The sequence below is a fragment of the Pezoporus occidentalis genome, unplaced genomic scaffold (assembly GCF_034315485.1).
Source record: "Pezoporus occidentalis ecotype Australia unplaced genomic scaffold, CSIRO_AGI_Poc_V1 ctg280, whole genome shotgun sequence".
Taxonomy (NCBI): domain Eukaryota; kingdom Metazoa; phylum Chordata; class Aves; order Psittaciformes; family Psittacidae; genus Pezoporus; species Pezoporus occidentalis.
In genome coordinates, this window is record NW_026914719.1 from 123,383 (window position 1) to 135,934 (window position 12,552).

The following is a 12,552-nucleotide window of genomic DNA, read 5'->3' on the forward strand; positions in this document are numbered from 1 at the left end:
CAAGGCTCTTCAGGAAATCTTTCTGCACTCTATCCATCAGGGGAAATGAAAAGGCAGAGGAAGGAATGAATTTGCTGCTCTGTAGGGAGAGGAAGTAAGCAAACAAAACTAAATCTACAGTCAGCACAGGAAGCTTCCTTGTGCAGTCAAGAGTAGATCTGAAGGCAGCCCCGTTGTGGTGGGATGTTGTGGACAAGTAACACGGTGGATTCAGGGACAGTGGATTAATGTATTCCTCTTCCATTTGGAAGCAGCTGAAAGAGCCTCCAGCACAGGAACCAAGGTGGAACATGTGACACACGGAGAGTACTCGAGTACCAGGGGCACATGCCTGGAGTTCACTCTGCAGCTGCACTAAGGAAGGCTGTCACTGGGGGGACTGCTGAAGGGCTTCACCATGGTCAGAGCCATCAAACCTCACGTTAAAGTGGAGCAGGTCAACAGTAAAGATTCTTCACCCACCCTGTGAGAGCTTTCGTACTGCACTGAATTGTTGAGCATCTTCAAAGGGAAATGGAATACAGAACTCCAGAGCCTGGGATTTATCTTGCCTGCCACAGCAGCATTTTGAAATGGAAAGCATGCAAGGACCTTGCTGAGGAGCACAGAGCTGATATTCAACTATCAGCTACTTCAGATGTTCCTGCACTTGAAGTGAGTATGTGGAAAATGCTGATGGAGGCCAAAAGTACAGGCAAGACACGGGTTTGATTTTTAGACACAAAAGGGGACAGGCTCTCTAGTTCGTGCCACCCCATGGTGAGTCAGTGCCATCACCCGCTGCCCAGCCTGTAGTTTATCAAGGTTTGGTTTAGGTTATTAATCCAGCTTTCTGAACTACATCAAAACTACATCAAAACAAACCTGCTCTGACATGGGAAGAAGAAACCCAAATAAACGCTGGCAGAGTCCACATGGGCTGGGAAGGATATTTGACTAGATGAAGCAGTGGGCAGGAAGAGCCGCACCTTATTTTTATAGCTGATAAAAGCTGGTCTTCCATGTGGAAATAATCTTTCTGTAGCGTACAGGCTGCCTGTGGCACTGCATTCTCAGTCAGCATTCTGAGTACTAATATAAGGTCAAAGTAAGCAGCTCTTACCCAAAGCATTTGAATAAATATTTTGATGGAGTAGCATTTCAGGGCAGCTGAATACCAGCACTGCTCTCTCTAGGGATAAATAGTATTTAAAGATCTTAGCATGGTGCTTTACTACAGCCAGTGATTAAGTACTCACTCTACATCCTGGCCTGAAGATTGCAACGCTGCCTAGAAACGGACCTTGCGCTTGGGCCTGTTTAGCTTTTAGCAGGGAAGGGAGGATTTAAGAGATTTCCCAAAGCAATTACTGTTTGGAAGCATTTCAGGGTGGAACAGGAAAATCAAGGCAGTTTCTAAACCAAGTTTCCCTGACCCACCTCTCCTGTTCAGACTACGTGGAGGGGCCAGACACCAAACTTAGTCTAGACCTGTCCTGTATGCTCCAGGGTAATCAGTCTAAACTGAAATTGTGGCCTACGAGTGCAAAGTGGCTTCAAGTTAGACTTTAGCTCAGAGACTCACCAATGATGTGCTGGGCTGTGTTGTCGTTGTCTGCAATGCTTTTTATCTGACCTGTCAGGGAAGTGTGTATCAGGGTGAAAGCACAGTAACCCAGCTGAGGGAATCCTGCTGACTTCCTGGAGCACATGGTCACAATGTCTTCTAAAGCTTCTTTATCCCTAAATCATACAAAGGTACCTGTGCTCTGGCCACAGCTCAGATTGGTTGGGGAAGGGGGATTCTCCATGTGCCTGTGGAGTGTCACCACAGCCAGCTAGCTGGGGTGACCAACATTTAGCCAGAGCTCTGTGAACTAAGCCTCCCTTCCTGGCTCTTTGGCAAGCATTAGGCTGCCCTGCGGCTGACCCATGAAACGCTGATCAGCACTACTCATTTTTCCCCTCTGATCAAAAGGGGATCATTGCTCTAGAGTTAACTCCCAACTAAAAACACTGGCTGGCCTCCTCTACTCCTTGCAGTAGACCTGGCTGTTATTTGGATCTCAGATTCTCTTCCGTGCCCAGAGGAGATTCTTGCCACTTCTCCCACAAGCAACCAGTGCCCGCATACTCATTCTTCTCCTGGAAAACTCAAAGTAACCCACCTGGTACTCTTGTACCTTTCAGGAGGACCTTTGTTACCCTTTTTAGCCTAGATACAAACCCAGGTAAGCTACGTAAGGTGCTTCACAGATGCCTCTGGTCACTAGCAGGACTGCGGCTATGGTGGTAAGCTCATTCACGTGCACTTGTACATCCTGCCTGATCCATAAGCAGTGCCTGTGAACAGAAACCAAATGAGCCTGTGGGTGTGGAAACAGCAGCTGTGGTAACCTGGCAGATCTCAAGCCACGGAGCAGAGCTGCAACACCCCATGAAGCTGAGTGGAAAGCAGCTGCCTGGCAGCAGGGAGGTTTAGTTTTGTGAACCATCCAATTGTTTCACAGAGGGAAAACCCATGTGTAATGCTTCATGGTGTAGAGGGGACAGAGATTCTGGCAGTTCATCCTATAGAAAATGCAGAAGCTGTAAAGGCATTCAAGCACTTTTCCTACCTCAGGGTATTCCTTTTGCCCAGGCTCCCAGCAGAGCAGATTCATGTATCCTCAGTTTAGCATGGATGCAAGACTAGGCAAAGTTGTGCTACCGGTGGCTGTGGTGTGGTGGCTACAAAGAGGACATGGACACTTCTGCTGCTGCTCGTCACAGCCACACTCTCGTGTAATCCAGGTTATCTGCAGTGGGGTAACGGCAGTGGATGTTTGCAAGGACAGACTGGTCAGGCTAAGTCAGTAAGAAGCAGGTATGCCATGCTGCAGGCTGAAGGGGGGGTGTGTGTGGAGGGAATGGCTTGCACCACCGGTGACACACAGTATTCATGTCCTGTTGCCAGGACATGGGGTTAGGCTACTGTGGAGAACAGTATATTGGATAGAGGCCTTCAGTCTCCAAAAAGCACTGTTAATGGAGTCTGATGAATGAGAGAGGCAGACAGAAATCCTCTATAGCCTAGCAAAAAAGATGTCTAGATCAAATGTAGGATTTCCTTTTTAAATCTGCCTCCTAACATCATTTGCTCACTCCTCTAAGGATCTCAAAACACTTTAAACTCCTCAGAACTTACAGTTCCTCCTGAGAAAGCTATTAGCTCTGACTTATGCATGCAGAAACTGAAGCACTCTAAGTAACTTCTTTTCTGTGAGGTGTTAGTAAAAAGCCTTGAGGAAGGGACCCAAGAGTCCTCCAGCTCTTAGAAGCACTTCTCTCATCTGTTACTGAGCACATGATGAAAGCATCAGCTTTGGAATACTTAGGTTCCCTTCTAATGCTTTAATAACTCTTGTAGAAGGAGCAGTTCTCCTCTCCCTTCCCCAGTGACTTACTAGGCAGCTTATCCAAGAGTTCCTAGAATTTCTTCTGTTCATACTGGACAATGTGGTCTTGCAAATGGGAGCAGATGCTCTGGATGGTAAATTCAGCATATCCATTTTCATCAGGCCCAGCAGCGGAAAATCTCCCTGGGATGAGACAGTGAATTGAAGGTTTAATACTGGGGTAAATGCTGTAACTGGGGACGTTTTAGAATGCTGAGAAAGGAGAATTTAGATCCTCTGACTTGATTCCATTTTCTTACAAAAGGTTGTTCAGTCTAAATGGAGTGGTCCTCAAAAATTACTCTCCAGTCTGGCTTCACAGCTGGTTGTGCCACGGCACAGTGACAGCAGGACCTGCCCAAAGAACCAGCAGTCTCCTTTTGCTCCAGGAACTCCACAGTTCTCCAGAGTTGCTCAACAGGAATTGAGGTTGGCCTTGCCTGGAGCCTAAGGTAACTACTGGGAACACAACTTCTGGGCCACACTGTTGCCTAAAGCTTGGCTCTAATGACTCACTTCAGGATGCCTGGCTACAGTTTCCAATCTTGCAAAACCTTTACCTGCATGAAAGAGGAGTTCTCTCTCTGGCAGTTAATGGAAAATCACAGACTGAAAAAGCAAACTATATGCCTCTTCATGCCCTGTTAGGACGTGTGTCTCTAAGTGCTAAACTGTGTTCTTACTACATTGTACACTTATTTAAGTAGATATTTATTTGAGTAGATACAGCCCCTCTTATACTTAAAAAGATGCCTTTGTAGAGAGAATTGCAGTTTTTCTTTGGCAGACACTATACCAGGAAGGGCCTACAGCTGTTACTGTAACCAACAGCTCAAACAAAAGCTTTCCATTCTTTTGGTAGATTGTGTTTTAAAGACCTGGGACCAGAGAATGAGTTTCCTTCTCAGGCAGGTTTCAGAAGGTGCAGTTGTGTCTCCCTAGAAATTACATGGAGCCTGCTTTCTCCTCCCTCTTACACATGGTCACATAGGAGCATCAGATGTGAGGGTGACGTGGTGATTCAGAGAAGACAGTCTAAGGCAACCATCTTCTCTGGGCCAGGAACAACGCCACTCATCTGCTGCAGCAGCTGGATTGGCCAGGGGTGGTCTAGGGGCCCAGCAGGGAGCTGGTCCTCCACGCTGTTCCAACAGGCTTTGTGCACGGTCTCCTTCGCTGGGTTTTCCAGGCTAAGAGCGGAGGGGACGGGGTTTCTGTTAACACCAAACTCAGGAACTGTTTGATGGAACCGTTCCTCTTGGGTTTTATTGCGGTTCATGCCTTTGAGTGTTCCCTTCTCTTAGTCTTTACTCCTAACAGGCAGCAATACACCTCACCTGTGTCTAACTCGCAGAAATCTTCCTCAACTTCAGTTTTCTAAAGTGGGCTCCTTCCTTTCAGCCCTGTTCACAGCACCCAGCACCCATCCTGTCTTAACGGAGGGGTGAGAACAGCATGGCATTTTCCTAGGAAACTCCCCAAGCCCTCAGAGAAGATCAACAGAACATTTCTCTGTGTTTGCTGTGAGCATCAGTCACTTAAACAGACCTTCGGCTACACGCAGACACCTCAGGGGCAATCTCCAGCAAAAAGTCTGCTGTCTTCATGGCACAGTCACAGCTTATGCAGGTGAAGCCTCTAAATCTTTCAATATTTGTCTTATCTGACATCATCGTTATGAACTTCTTAGTAAATCACAAAGCAATGAGTAAACCAAGCTCCAACGTATCTTTTTGTTTTAATATATTTCAGGAGCCACCTTATTTTCTTGTTACTTCTCCTGTCACTGCCACAGTCACATCCCTGGAACCGTACCGTGACGGGGAAAAGCCGAGCCTGAACATTCACACTCACACCCAACGTGCCTGGGAGCGCTGCCCGCAGCTTGCAGCGCTCAGCCTGGGAGCCTCACCGGTTACTCTGGATGGAGGAGGGCGAGTCCGAGCGAGGAAGGGACGGAACGCTGGCGAGGGAGAAGTTCAGCGCCGGCCCCGCGCAGCCGCTGGGGCCGAGGGCAGCTCTCACAGCCCGCTCCGTGCCCCGGCACTGGGACCCGCCTCGTCCCCCTGCTCCCGCGGAGCGCGGCTGACACCTAGTGACGGCGGGCCGCGGGGCTCCCGCTCCGCCGCAGATGTTAACGCCACCCCGGTATTTGGCCCTGGTCAAGCTCTGCGCTCAGGGAGAGCCCCAGGCCCCGCTTCCACCCCTTCCCCGTACCGGCAGCTCCGGGTCTCGCTCATGGCGGGCCGGACCCACGGCCCTCCCCTCACGGAGCCGCCATCGACCCGCCACAGCTTCAAACGGGACCGAGCCACGGCGCGACGGGCGGGGGGGGAAAGGGGCGAGCCCGCTGCCGTGGGCCGGGGGATGCCCGGTACCCAGCAGCGCTCCGAGGGCTCCGCGCAGGGCGCTGCCGCCTCCTGGGCGCGGCCTCGCTGACGGAGCTCGCCGGGTCGAACACCCCCGCGCCGGCGGCTTTGGGCCGTCCCGCAACGGGGAAAGGGCGCAAGCGGCGGGGTCCGGCTCCCCCCTCCCTCCCGAATGGGACGCGCCGGGCAGAGGCGGCGCGGTGGGGCTGGCCCATTGCAGGCGGGGGGGGGCAGGAGGCCGGGAGGAGAAGGGCGGGCCCGGGCTTCGCTCCCCGCCCTCGCCATTGCCGTGCGCTCTATGGGCGGGAGCTGCGAGCGAGCCGGGCGGCCTCGGTCTGCCCGAGCCGAAGGGCAGCGGCGGCTGTACCCGGCTGCCCTCGCTCCCCAGCAAGGGCAGCAGAGCCCCCATGGCCCGCGGCCGAGCGGCCTCGTACGTGAAGGCTGCGCGGGGCTGTGGCTCAGCGGCTGCCAGGGTGTTGAAACCAGACGGGCCTGAGGGAGAGGTGGAGCTGGAGAGGCTCCAGGGAGCGCTGCGGGGCTCGCAGCGGTGAAACATCCTTCCTTCTTGCGTTGCTCACCTGGGTTTGCCCCGTTTTCCTCCCTGTGGACCCAGGAAGCAGTGGCTGACTGCACTGCCGTAACCGTGCCTCGACTGCACCGGCACTGGGATTAAACCTTCCAGAGGGCAAAACACCCGGTCTGGGAGGAGGCTCCTTGTGCACCGATAAACAAGTTGCCCTTTTTCTCCTTCCCAGCATTTCTTTTCCTCTAAATGCATTTCCTCAGGACCCAGTAACACCAACTTGTGCAGTCAGGGTGGAGCCGGGAAGCTCTGGGGCACCATGGGGCAGGGTCTCGCCATGGCCCCGGCTCCACGCACACGGTGACCTGCGCTCAGCCCCGTGTGTGCAAGGGACAGGCATGAGAACCGGCGCGCTGGGGAGCTGCGGCCTTGATCCACCCCTTGTAAAGCAGGCCTGGCACAGCTCCGGGCTCCAAAGCCTGTGAGAGCCTTCAGATGTCCGGGTGCTGTGGCCGGGGAGCTGCCGAGGATGAAAGGCGCAGGACTGGCGCTCCGTGGGAGCAGGGACGAGGCCGCTCCCACCCGTAATGAGTTGCAGGTTCCCAGGCAGGCTGTGTGCCCACCACCGCGGCTCCCGGCCTGCTGCCCCTGCACAGCAAAGGGTCCCAGGTGGGTTTGAAGGTTTTAAGGAGCTGCCGGCATTGCACAGGGTTTGCGGCAAGATACGGGTGCAATTAATGCAGTTCAGCTGCTGAGTTGCAACGCTTTTAGCTGTCATAAGTGATTGAATGCTGGGAGTAGCCGTAGCCTGAAACTCTCTCTGCCCTGCTGTGCCCCTGCAGCACAAGGCTGGGTCAGAGTGATCTTAAACCATGGATCTTCCCTGTGAGGGTGCTGAGGCGCTGGCACAGGGTGCCCAGAGAAGCTGTGGCTGCCCCATCCCTGGCAGTGTTCAAGGCCAGGTTGGACACAGGGGCTTGGAGCAAGCTGCTCTATGGAAGGGGTCCCTGCCCGTGGCAGGGGTTGGAGCTGGAGGAGCTTTAAGGTCCCTTCCACTCAACCCAGTCTGGGATTCTGTTTTCCTCAAGCCCCCAGGGAGCTCTGAAAGTCACCCCATCAAAGAGCAGTATGGGAAAACTGCTTGGCTTGGGCAGCACTGCAGCTACATCAGCTAATGACTGGTCCTTGGCTGGGGGGAGGATGCTGCTGAGAAATGACCTCGGGAAACCACCCATCCCAGCTCTTTCCTCTCACTTGAAGCACTTCAGAGCCTGACCGGTGTGTTCAGTTTGCCCTGTCCCCAGAGGGAATTCACCTCCTCCCGAATAGAAAGCTATGTGGTGGAGTAGCACAAGCCTCAGCACAGCTTTCCATGCACTGTGCAGGCAGGTGGACCCAAGGTTTGGGTGTGGGTTTGATTTAGTTTAACTGCGCTCCCAAGAGAACACGTCTCAGTGCAGCCCTGGGCAGAAGCAGGGCTGGCTGCTCACCATGCACAAGCTGGCAATTGTTGTGTCAGACTTTCCAAAGATACCATGTATGTGATGATGCCTTGGAGAGGCAACTGCAGCAGCTTTTGGTGGCTCCTGCATGGAAAACTGAACATCAGGAGAAGGCAATGGGGCTCTGTGCATGTGAAGCATCCATGTGTGGGTTCCTCCCAAAGAGCTCCTACACCTACAAACAGGGGCACAAAGAGGCTTTGAGAGGTGGTTGCTCTGCTCAAAGCCACAGGACGGGGCAGGAAAGCAACTGGTCATGAGAAATAAACCCAGGAAAGCTCATTGTGGGACCAGGCTGGCCCAGATCCTACCCAGGAACTCCTCCCAGTGCTCCCTGTTCAGCTTTGCACAGTGCCGGACCCTTCTGCTCCTTTCTGCTGCTCAGCCTCGTGTGAGGAAGGTGAGGGTGGGGAAATAGCATTTACAGAGAATAAGACAGCACAGCTCTTGAGATGACTTCGAATTGCTCACATCTACCTGTGTCAGTGCGGGGCCCGCCACTCCCAGCCTATGAATCCTGATCCCAGAGGATGCAACTGTATATATTTAAATATACATGCATTTTCCCTGCATGTATTTCCCTTCCCAAGTGACTGGTGACATGAAGAACTGTAATAGCAGATTATTTGTAATGCATTTCCTACAGATTTCTGCAAGGGAATCTGGTTCCTGGGTGGTTTTAACTTGCCACAAAGGCACAAGACCTCAGGAGCACTGGTAATAGGCAGGGTAGGTTCTTTTTAATCTACTGTTTTAATGAGCTCCATCCATCTTTCTGATTAGATTAATCTCATTTATTTCAGCCAAGCCATCCAGCTGAAATCCCAACAGAGGAAATGGGGATTTTGAGTCTTTCAGGGTGAGGGTTTGAGGACCAGGCAGCCAACTCCACATGGACATTTGCAGTTTGCCCTTTTATCATCTCACAAGTTTGTAACCCTGATGATCACATTGGAAAGGGACCATCCAAGCTCTGATCCTGTCTGCATCACCCACAGCATCAATTATGTGCTCTGGAGAGCCCATGTGTCTCTCCTCTGCTCTTTTTGAGCAACTTCCCTAAGGAAACAAAACCAACCTAGCAGGAGGGCTCAGCTTTCCAAAACAGCTCCCAGTTTCCCTACAGGAGCAGAGATAGCTCCATGGCTGGAGCACCTTCTCCAGTGGAATGGCTATGCTTCTGCAAACCCACCACCATGACCCCACCAGGCACAGTGAGGCAGCAGAGGGTGGGAAGGTTCCACTTGTTCAAACAAGCTGCAGCCCATGGAAAGGGAAATGGTGTTTTGGTTTAAAAGCTGCTGTTGATTTTTCAAGCCTGACAAATGTGAAAGTCTCCATTTAGAGGAGTCAAACCAGCAGTGAAATGGGTCCCTATCTGCACACCCACACACTGATGGAGGCAGCTGAAAGCAAACTTCCTGCTGAGTCCTGGTCCGGATCACCTACAAGCGCAGTGCACCAAGCTGTGAGCAGCCACCTGGCCGTGGAAGGTTCTCTGCAAACATGCAAACCCTGTCCCAGCATGAGAGGTAAAGCCCAGTTGGTGTTACAGCCCCTCACTTCCAAAACGTGGAGCTTGGAGCCTACAAGCTACAGCTTTGGCTCCGCTATGAGGAAAGCAATCAGGGGGGAGGGCAGAAAACGTTATCAGGGAGGATGTGGAGGGCAGAGCCAGGAGTTTTCCTCTGCCCCATCAGCCAAGAAAGCTGATTTTGCAGGAGCCCCTGGGATTGTTTTTGTGCTGGATGCTGGTGCATCTGGGAGCAGACAGCTGGATCCTGAGGAGCTCACAGCTTCCCTGCAGGTGAATGAAGTGGTGTTATCCACCTTGTCCGGGTGAGAAGGTGCTGTGGTGCTGGGTCTGCTGTAGCCTGATTTTGGTTTGATCCCTTTGGAGAGGTATCTGCTGCAGTGATGGCTCTGGGGTGGGTGTGCAAGGTTTCTACGTGCTGTAACACACCACATGCTTCACCAGTGACTACAGCATCTATTCATTCCCTTCTCCAAAGCCGGTGTGTGACCTTTTCCGTGAGACAACCCATACACATGAGCTGGCTGTTGCCACCTCAGTCACGACACCCATGTCCAAGCCGTGGGGACTGGCCACTTTGAGCAAACCATCACCCATCCTGCCCAGCCTCTGCGGCCAGCTCCTCATCTTGGGGCATTTCACAGTGATCTCATCATCCATATACTTAGGGGATGGGTTGGTGCTGGGTAAACTGAGGCTTGGAGAGGTTTGGCTTGTGGTCACATAGGCAGTCTGACTGGAGCCCAGGTGTCGTGGCTGGATGATGTGCATGGATCCAGGGAGATGCTCCGTGTGCTTTTACCCATTTGGACATCCCAGGACCCAGAATCAGTTTTGGGCCTCATGTGCTGGCTCTCGGTAATCGCATTTGCTGACTTCACTTAATTATCTGAGTACTCAGTGCAGAGCTCAGCTCTGGTGACGCTGTGGTATGGGGAGGCCCAAACCACACACAGTGCTCAGGGAAGGATTTTGATCCCTAAAAAAATAACAAGTTCAAAGGTGGGTTTTGGCTTAATGCGGTTTATCTAAATTGCTTGATGTTTGTTAATCTGGATTAACACAAATGCTCTTGGAATGGCTGCTTGGGGAAGGGTTTGCTCTGCTGTTGGGAAGAGGACAGGCTTTCCTAGAAGTGAAAGACCAGAAAAAGAAGCAAGAGCCAGGTCCTGGCTGGTGCTGAGTGCGCGTGAGCCCTGTGAACAGGGCAAGGCTGTTTCTATCTCTGTTGTCCAAGGGGTCCCTCAGCACCCCCATACACTAAGGACCGATCAACTTCCCCTCTGCCAGCAGAGGATTAATCGCCCTCTTCTCTCTGGGGTGATGTGAACCCCTCTTTTGGCAGCGGTTGGCACAATTAGTGAACGTGAAGGTAAACTGGAGGTCAAGCCCAGATTTGAAGGTGGTGGTGGCTGGCGTGAGCGTGACCCAGAAGCCATGTGATGTGGGTGACGTCCTGGAGAAGCAGGTGATCTCCCCGTCCTCCCCTTTCCAAAGGCTGGGATTAGGAGAGATTTTACAGCTGACTGCCCAGCCTCATGTTAAGTTTAGGTTTGCAATGGCTCAGCCCCCCTGGCCCCTTGTCAGGAAGGACTTTTGGGTCTTTTATGGCCATTTTGCATGTCAGCAGGGCAGTTCATGCCTGCCAGGGACCTGACTGTGGGAGGGATTATCCCTCTGCCATCTGTAGGGACCTCTTCCCACCTTGAGAACAGGCAGAGAAATACCCAGCGTGGAAACTGGGACTCATGGAAGGGGATCTCAAAGCCCAGCACTCTGGAGAGGATTGTCTCATGCTTGTGCATTCACTTGGGATCAGAGTGCACTTTTGTGTCCCACAGAAGGCTTCTTGTGCAGCCTCAGGCTGGTCCTTGCACCTTGAAGCTTGGTTTTTTCCCATGCAATGAGGAGAGCAACCTTTTCCATCAGCTGCCTGTGACCAAGGATGCTCGGGTGCCATGAGGAGAGGGCAGACATCCATTGGGTCAGCTCCATGAAGGATCCAGCTCTCAGCAGCCACAAGCAGCAGCAGCAGGAAAGCAAAGTGCTTCTGCTGAGCTGAAATGGAAGTTGTAAGTGGGACCTGATCACTGCCCAAAAGCCAAAGGACTCCCTCCTCCTCCTCCTCCCCTGCCCCAGTGCAAACAGCAGATTAACAATTTATTTGACGTGTTGTGGCCGGTTGGTTTCTTCACCCACTCCCCTGATCAGAGGGAATAAACGTTGCAGTGTGCAAGAATGTTCATTTCAGGTGAGGGTAAATATAGAAAGGAAAACCTGCTGAGAGCAAGCCATTTATTTCTGTGTTTGGAAGCCTCTGCTCATAAACAGGCAGTCATAGCCATTTGGAAAATCCCAGCGTGGTTTCCTTGGCCATCCCAGAAGAACATTTACTTTCCTGTAGGTTAAGAAGTTCGTTTTAAATTAAAAAAAAATAATAAAATAATGGCATCTCCCAGCTGCCCCCGGGGGTTCAGGGCTTGTTGACACACTGAGGCTGCTCTGTTCTCACGTGAAACTGCTCCAGTGCAGGATCACAGAGATCCTGTAGGGCTTTCCCAGCTGGCAGTGCTGTGGGGGAACCTTGTTTTTTGGGTTCCCCTTGTTTCCCCAGCTTATCATAGAATGGTTTGGGTGGGAAAGGACCTTAAGATCATTTAGTTCCAACCCCTGCCATGGGCAGGGACCCCTTCCATAGAGCAGCTTGCTCCAAGCCCCTGTGTCCAACCTGGCCTTGAACACTGCCAGGGATGGGGCAGCCACAGCTTCTCTGGGCACCCTGTGCCAGCGCCTCAGCACCCTCACAGGGAAGAGCTTCTGCCTTAGATCCAACCTGAACTTGCCCTGTTTCAGTCTGAACCCATCACCCCTTGTCCTATCACTGCAGTCCCTGATGAAGAGTCCCTCTCCAGCATCCTTGTAGCCCCCTTCAGATATTGGAAAGCTGCTTGTGTTGGGCTTGGGATTTTGTCAGACCTTTTACCCATGTGTAGGGTTAGAATACCCAGGTTTTGGGGGTGCTGGTGGTGAGGATGCAGTGTGGTACTTGTAGGGATCTCAAGAGCCCTGTGCTTGGGAGGCTGGGCCAAAGGGATGATCCTGTCACACTGAGCTTGTGCTGGACCAGAAAATATCTGATGGTTTTGGGAGAGTGTGCCAAAGACAAGAGGAGAGTGTGGACCGCAGGAGCATCCATCAAACAAGCCAA

General features: G+C 52.3%; 1 protein-coding gene across 10 annotated transcripts in view; it reads left to right on the forward strand.

Moving 5' to 3' along the window:
- ANKS1A (ankyrin repeat and sterile alpha motif domain containing 1A) overlaps positions 1 to 11,972 on the forward strand; it is a 124,280-nt gene extending 112,308 nt beyond the window's left edge. For 3 of the 10 annotated variants that reach the window (XM_062625540.1, XM_062625535.1, XM_062625537.1), the window contains one exon: positions 4,830 to 5,135. In XM_062625540.1, coding sequence (XP_062481524.1) covers positions 4,830 to 5,049 — 220 coding nt within the window. In that variant the 3' untranslated portion in view covers positions 5,050 to 5,135. Of the gene's footprint in view, positions 1 to 4,829; positions 5,136 to 8,613; positions 8,670 to 8,936 lie in introns of those variants that run through there. The other 7 variants (XM_062625536.1, XM_062625538.1, XM_062625541.1 and 4 more) reach the window with 6 other exon arrangements.
- Positions 11,973 to 12,552: the final 580 nt, after the last annotated feature.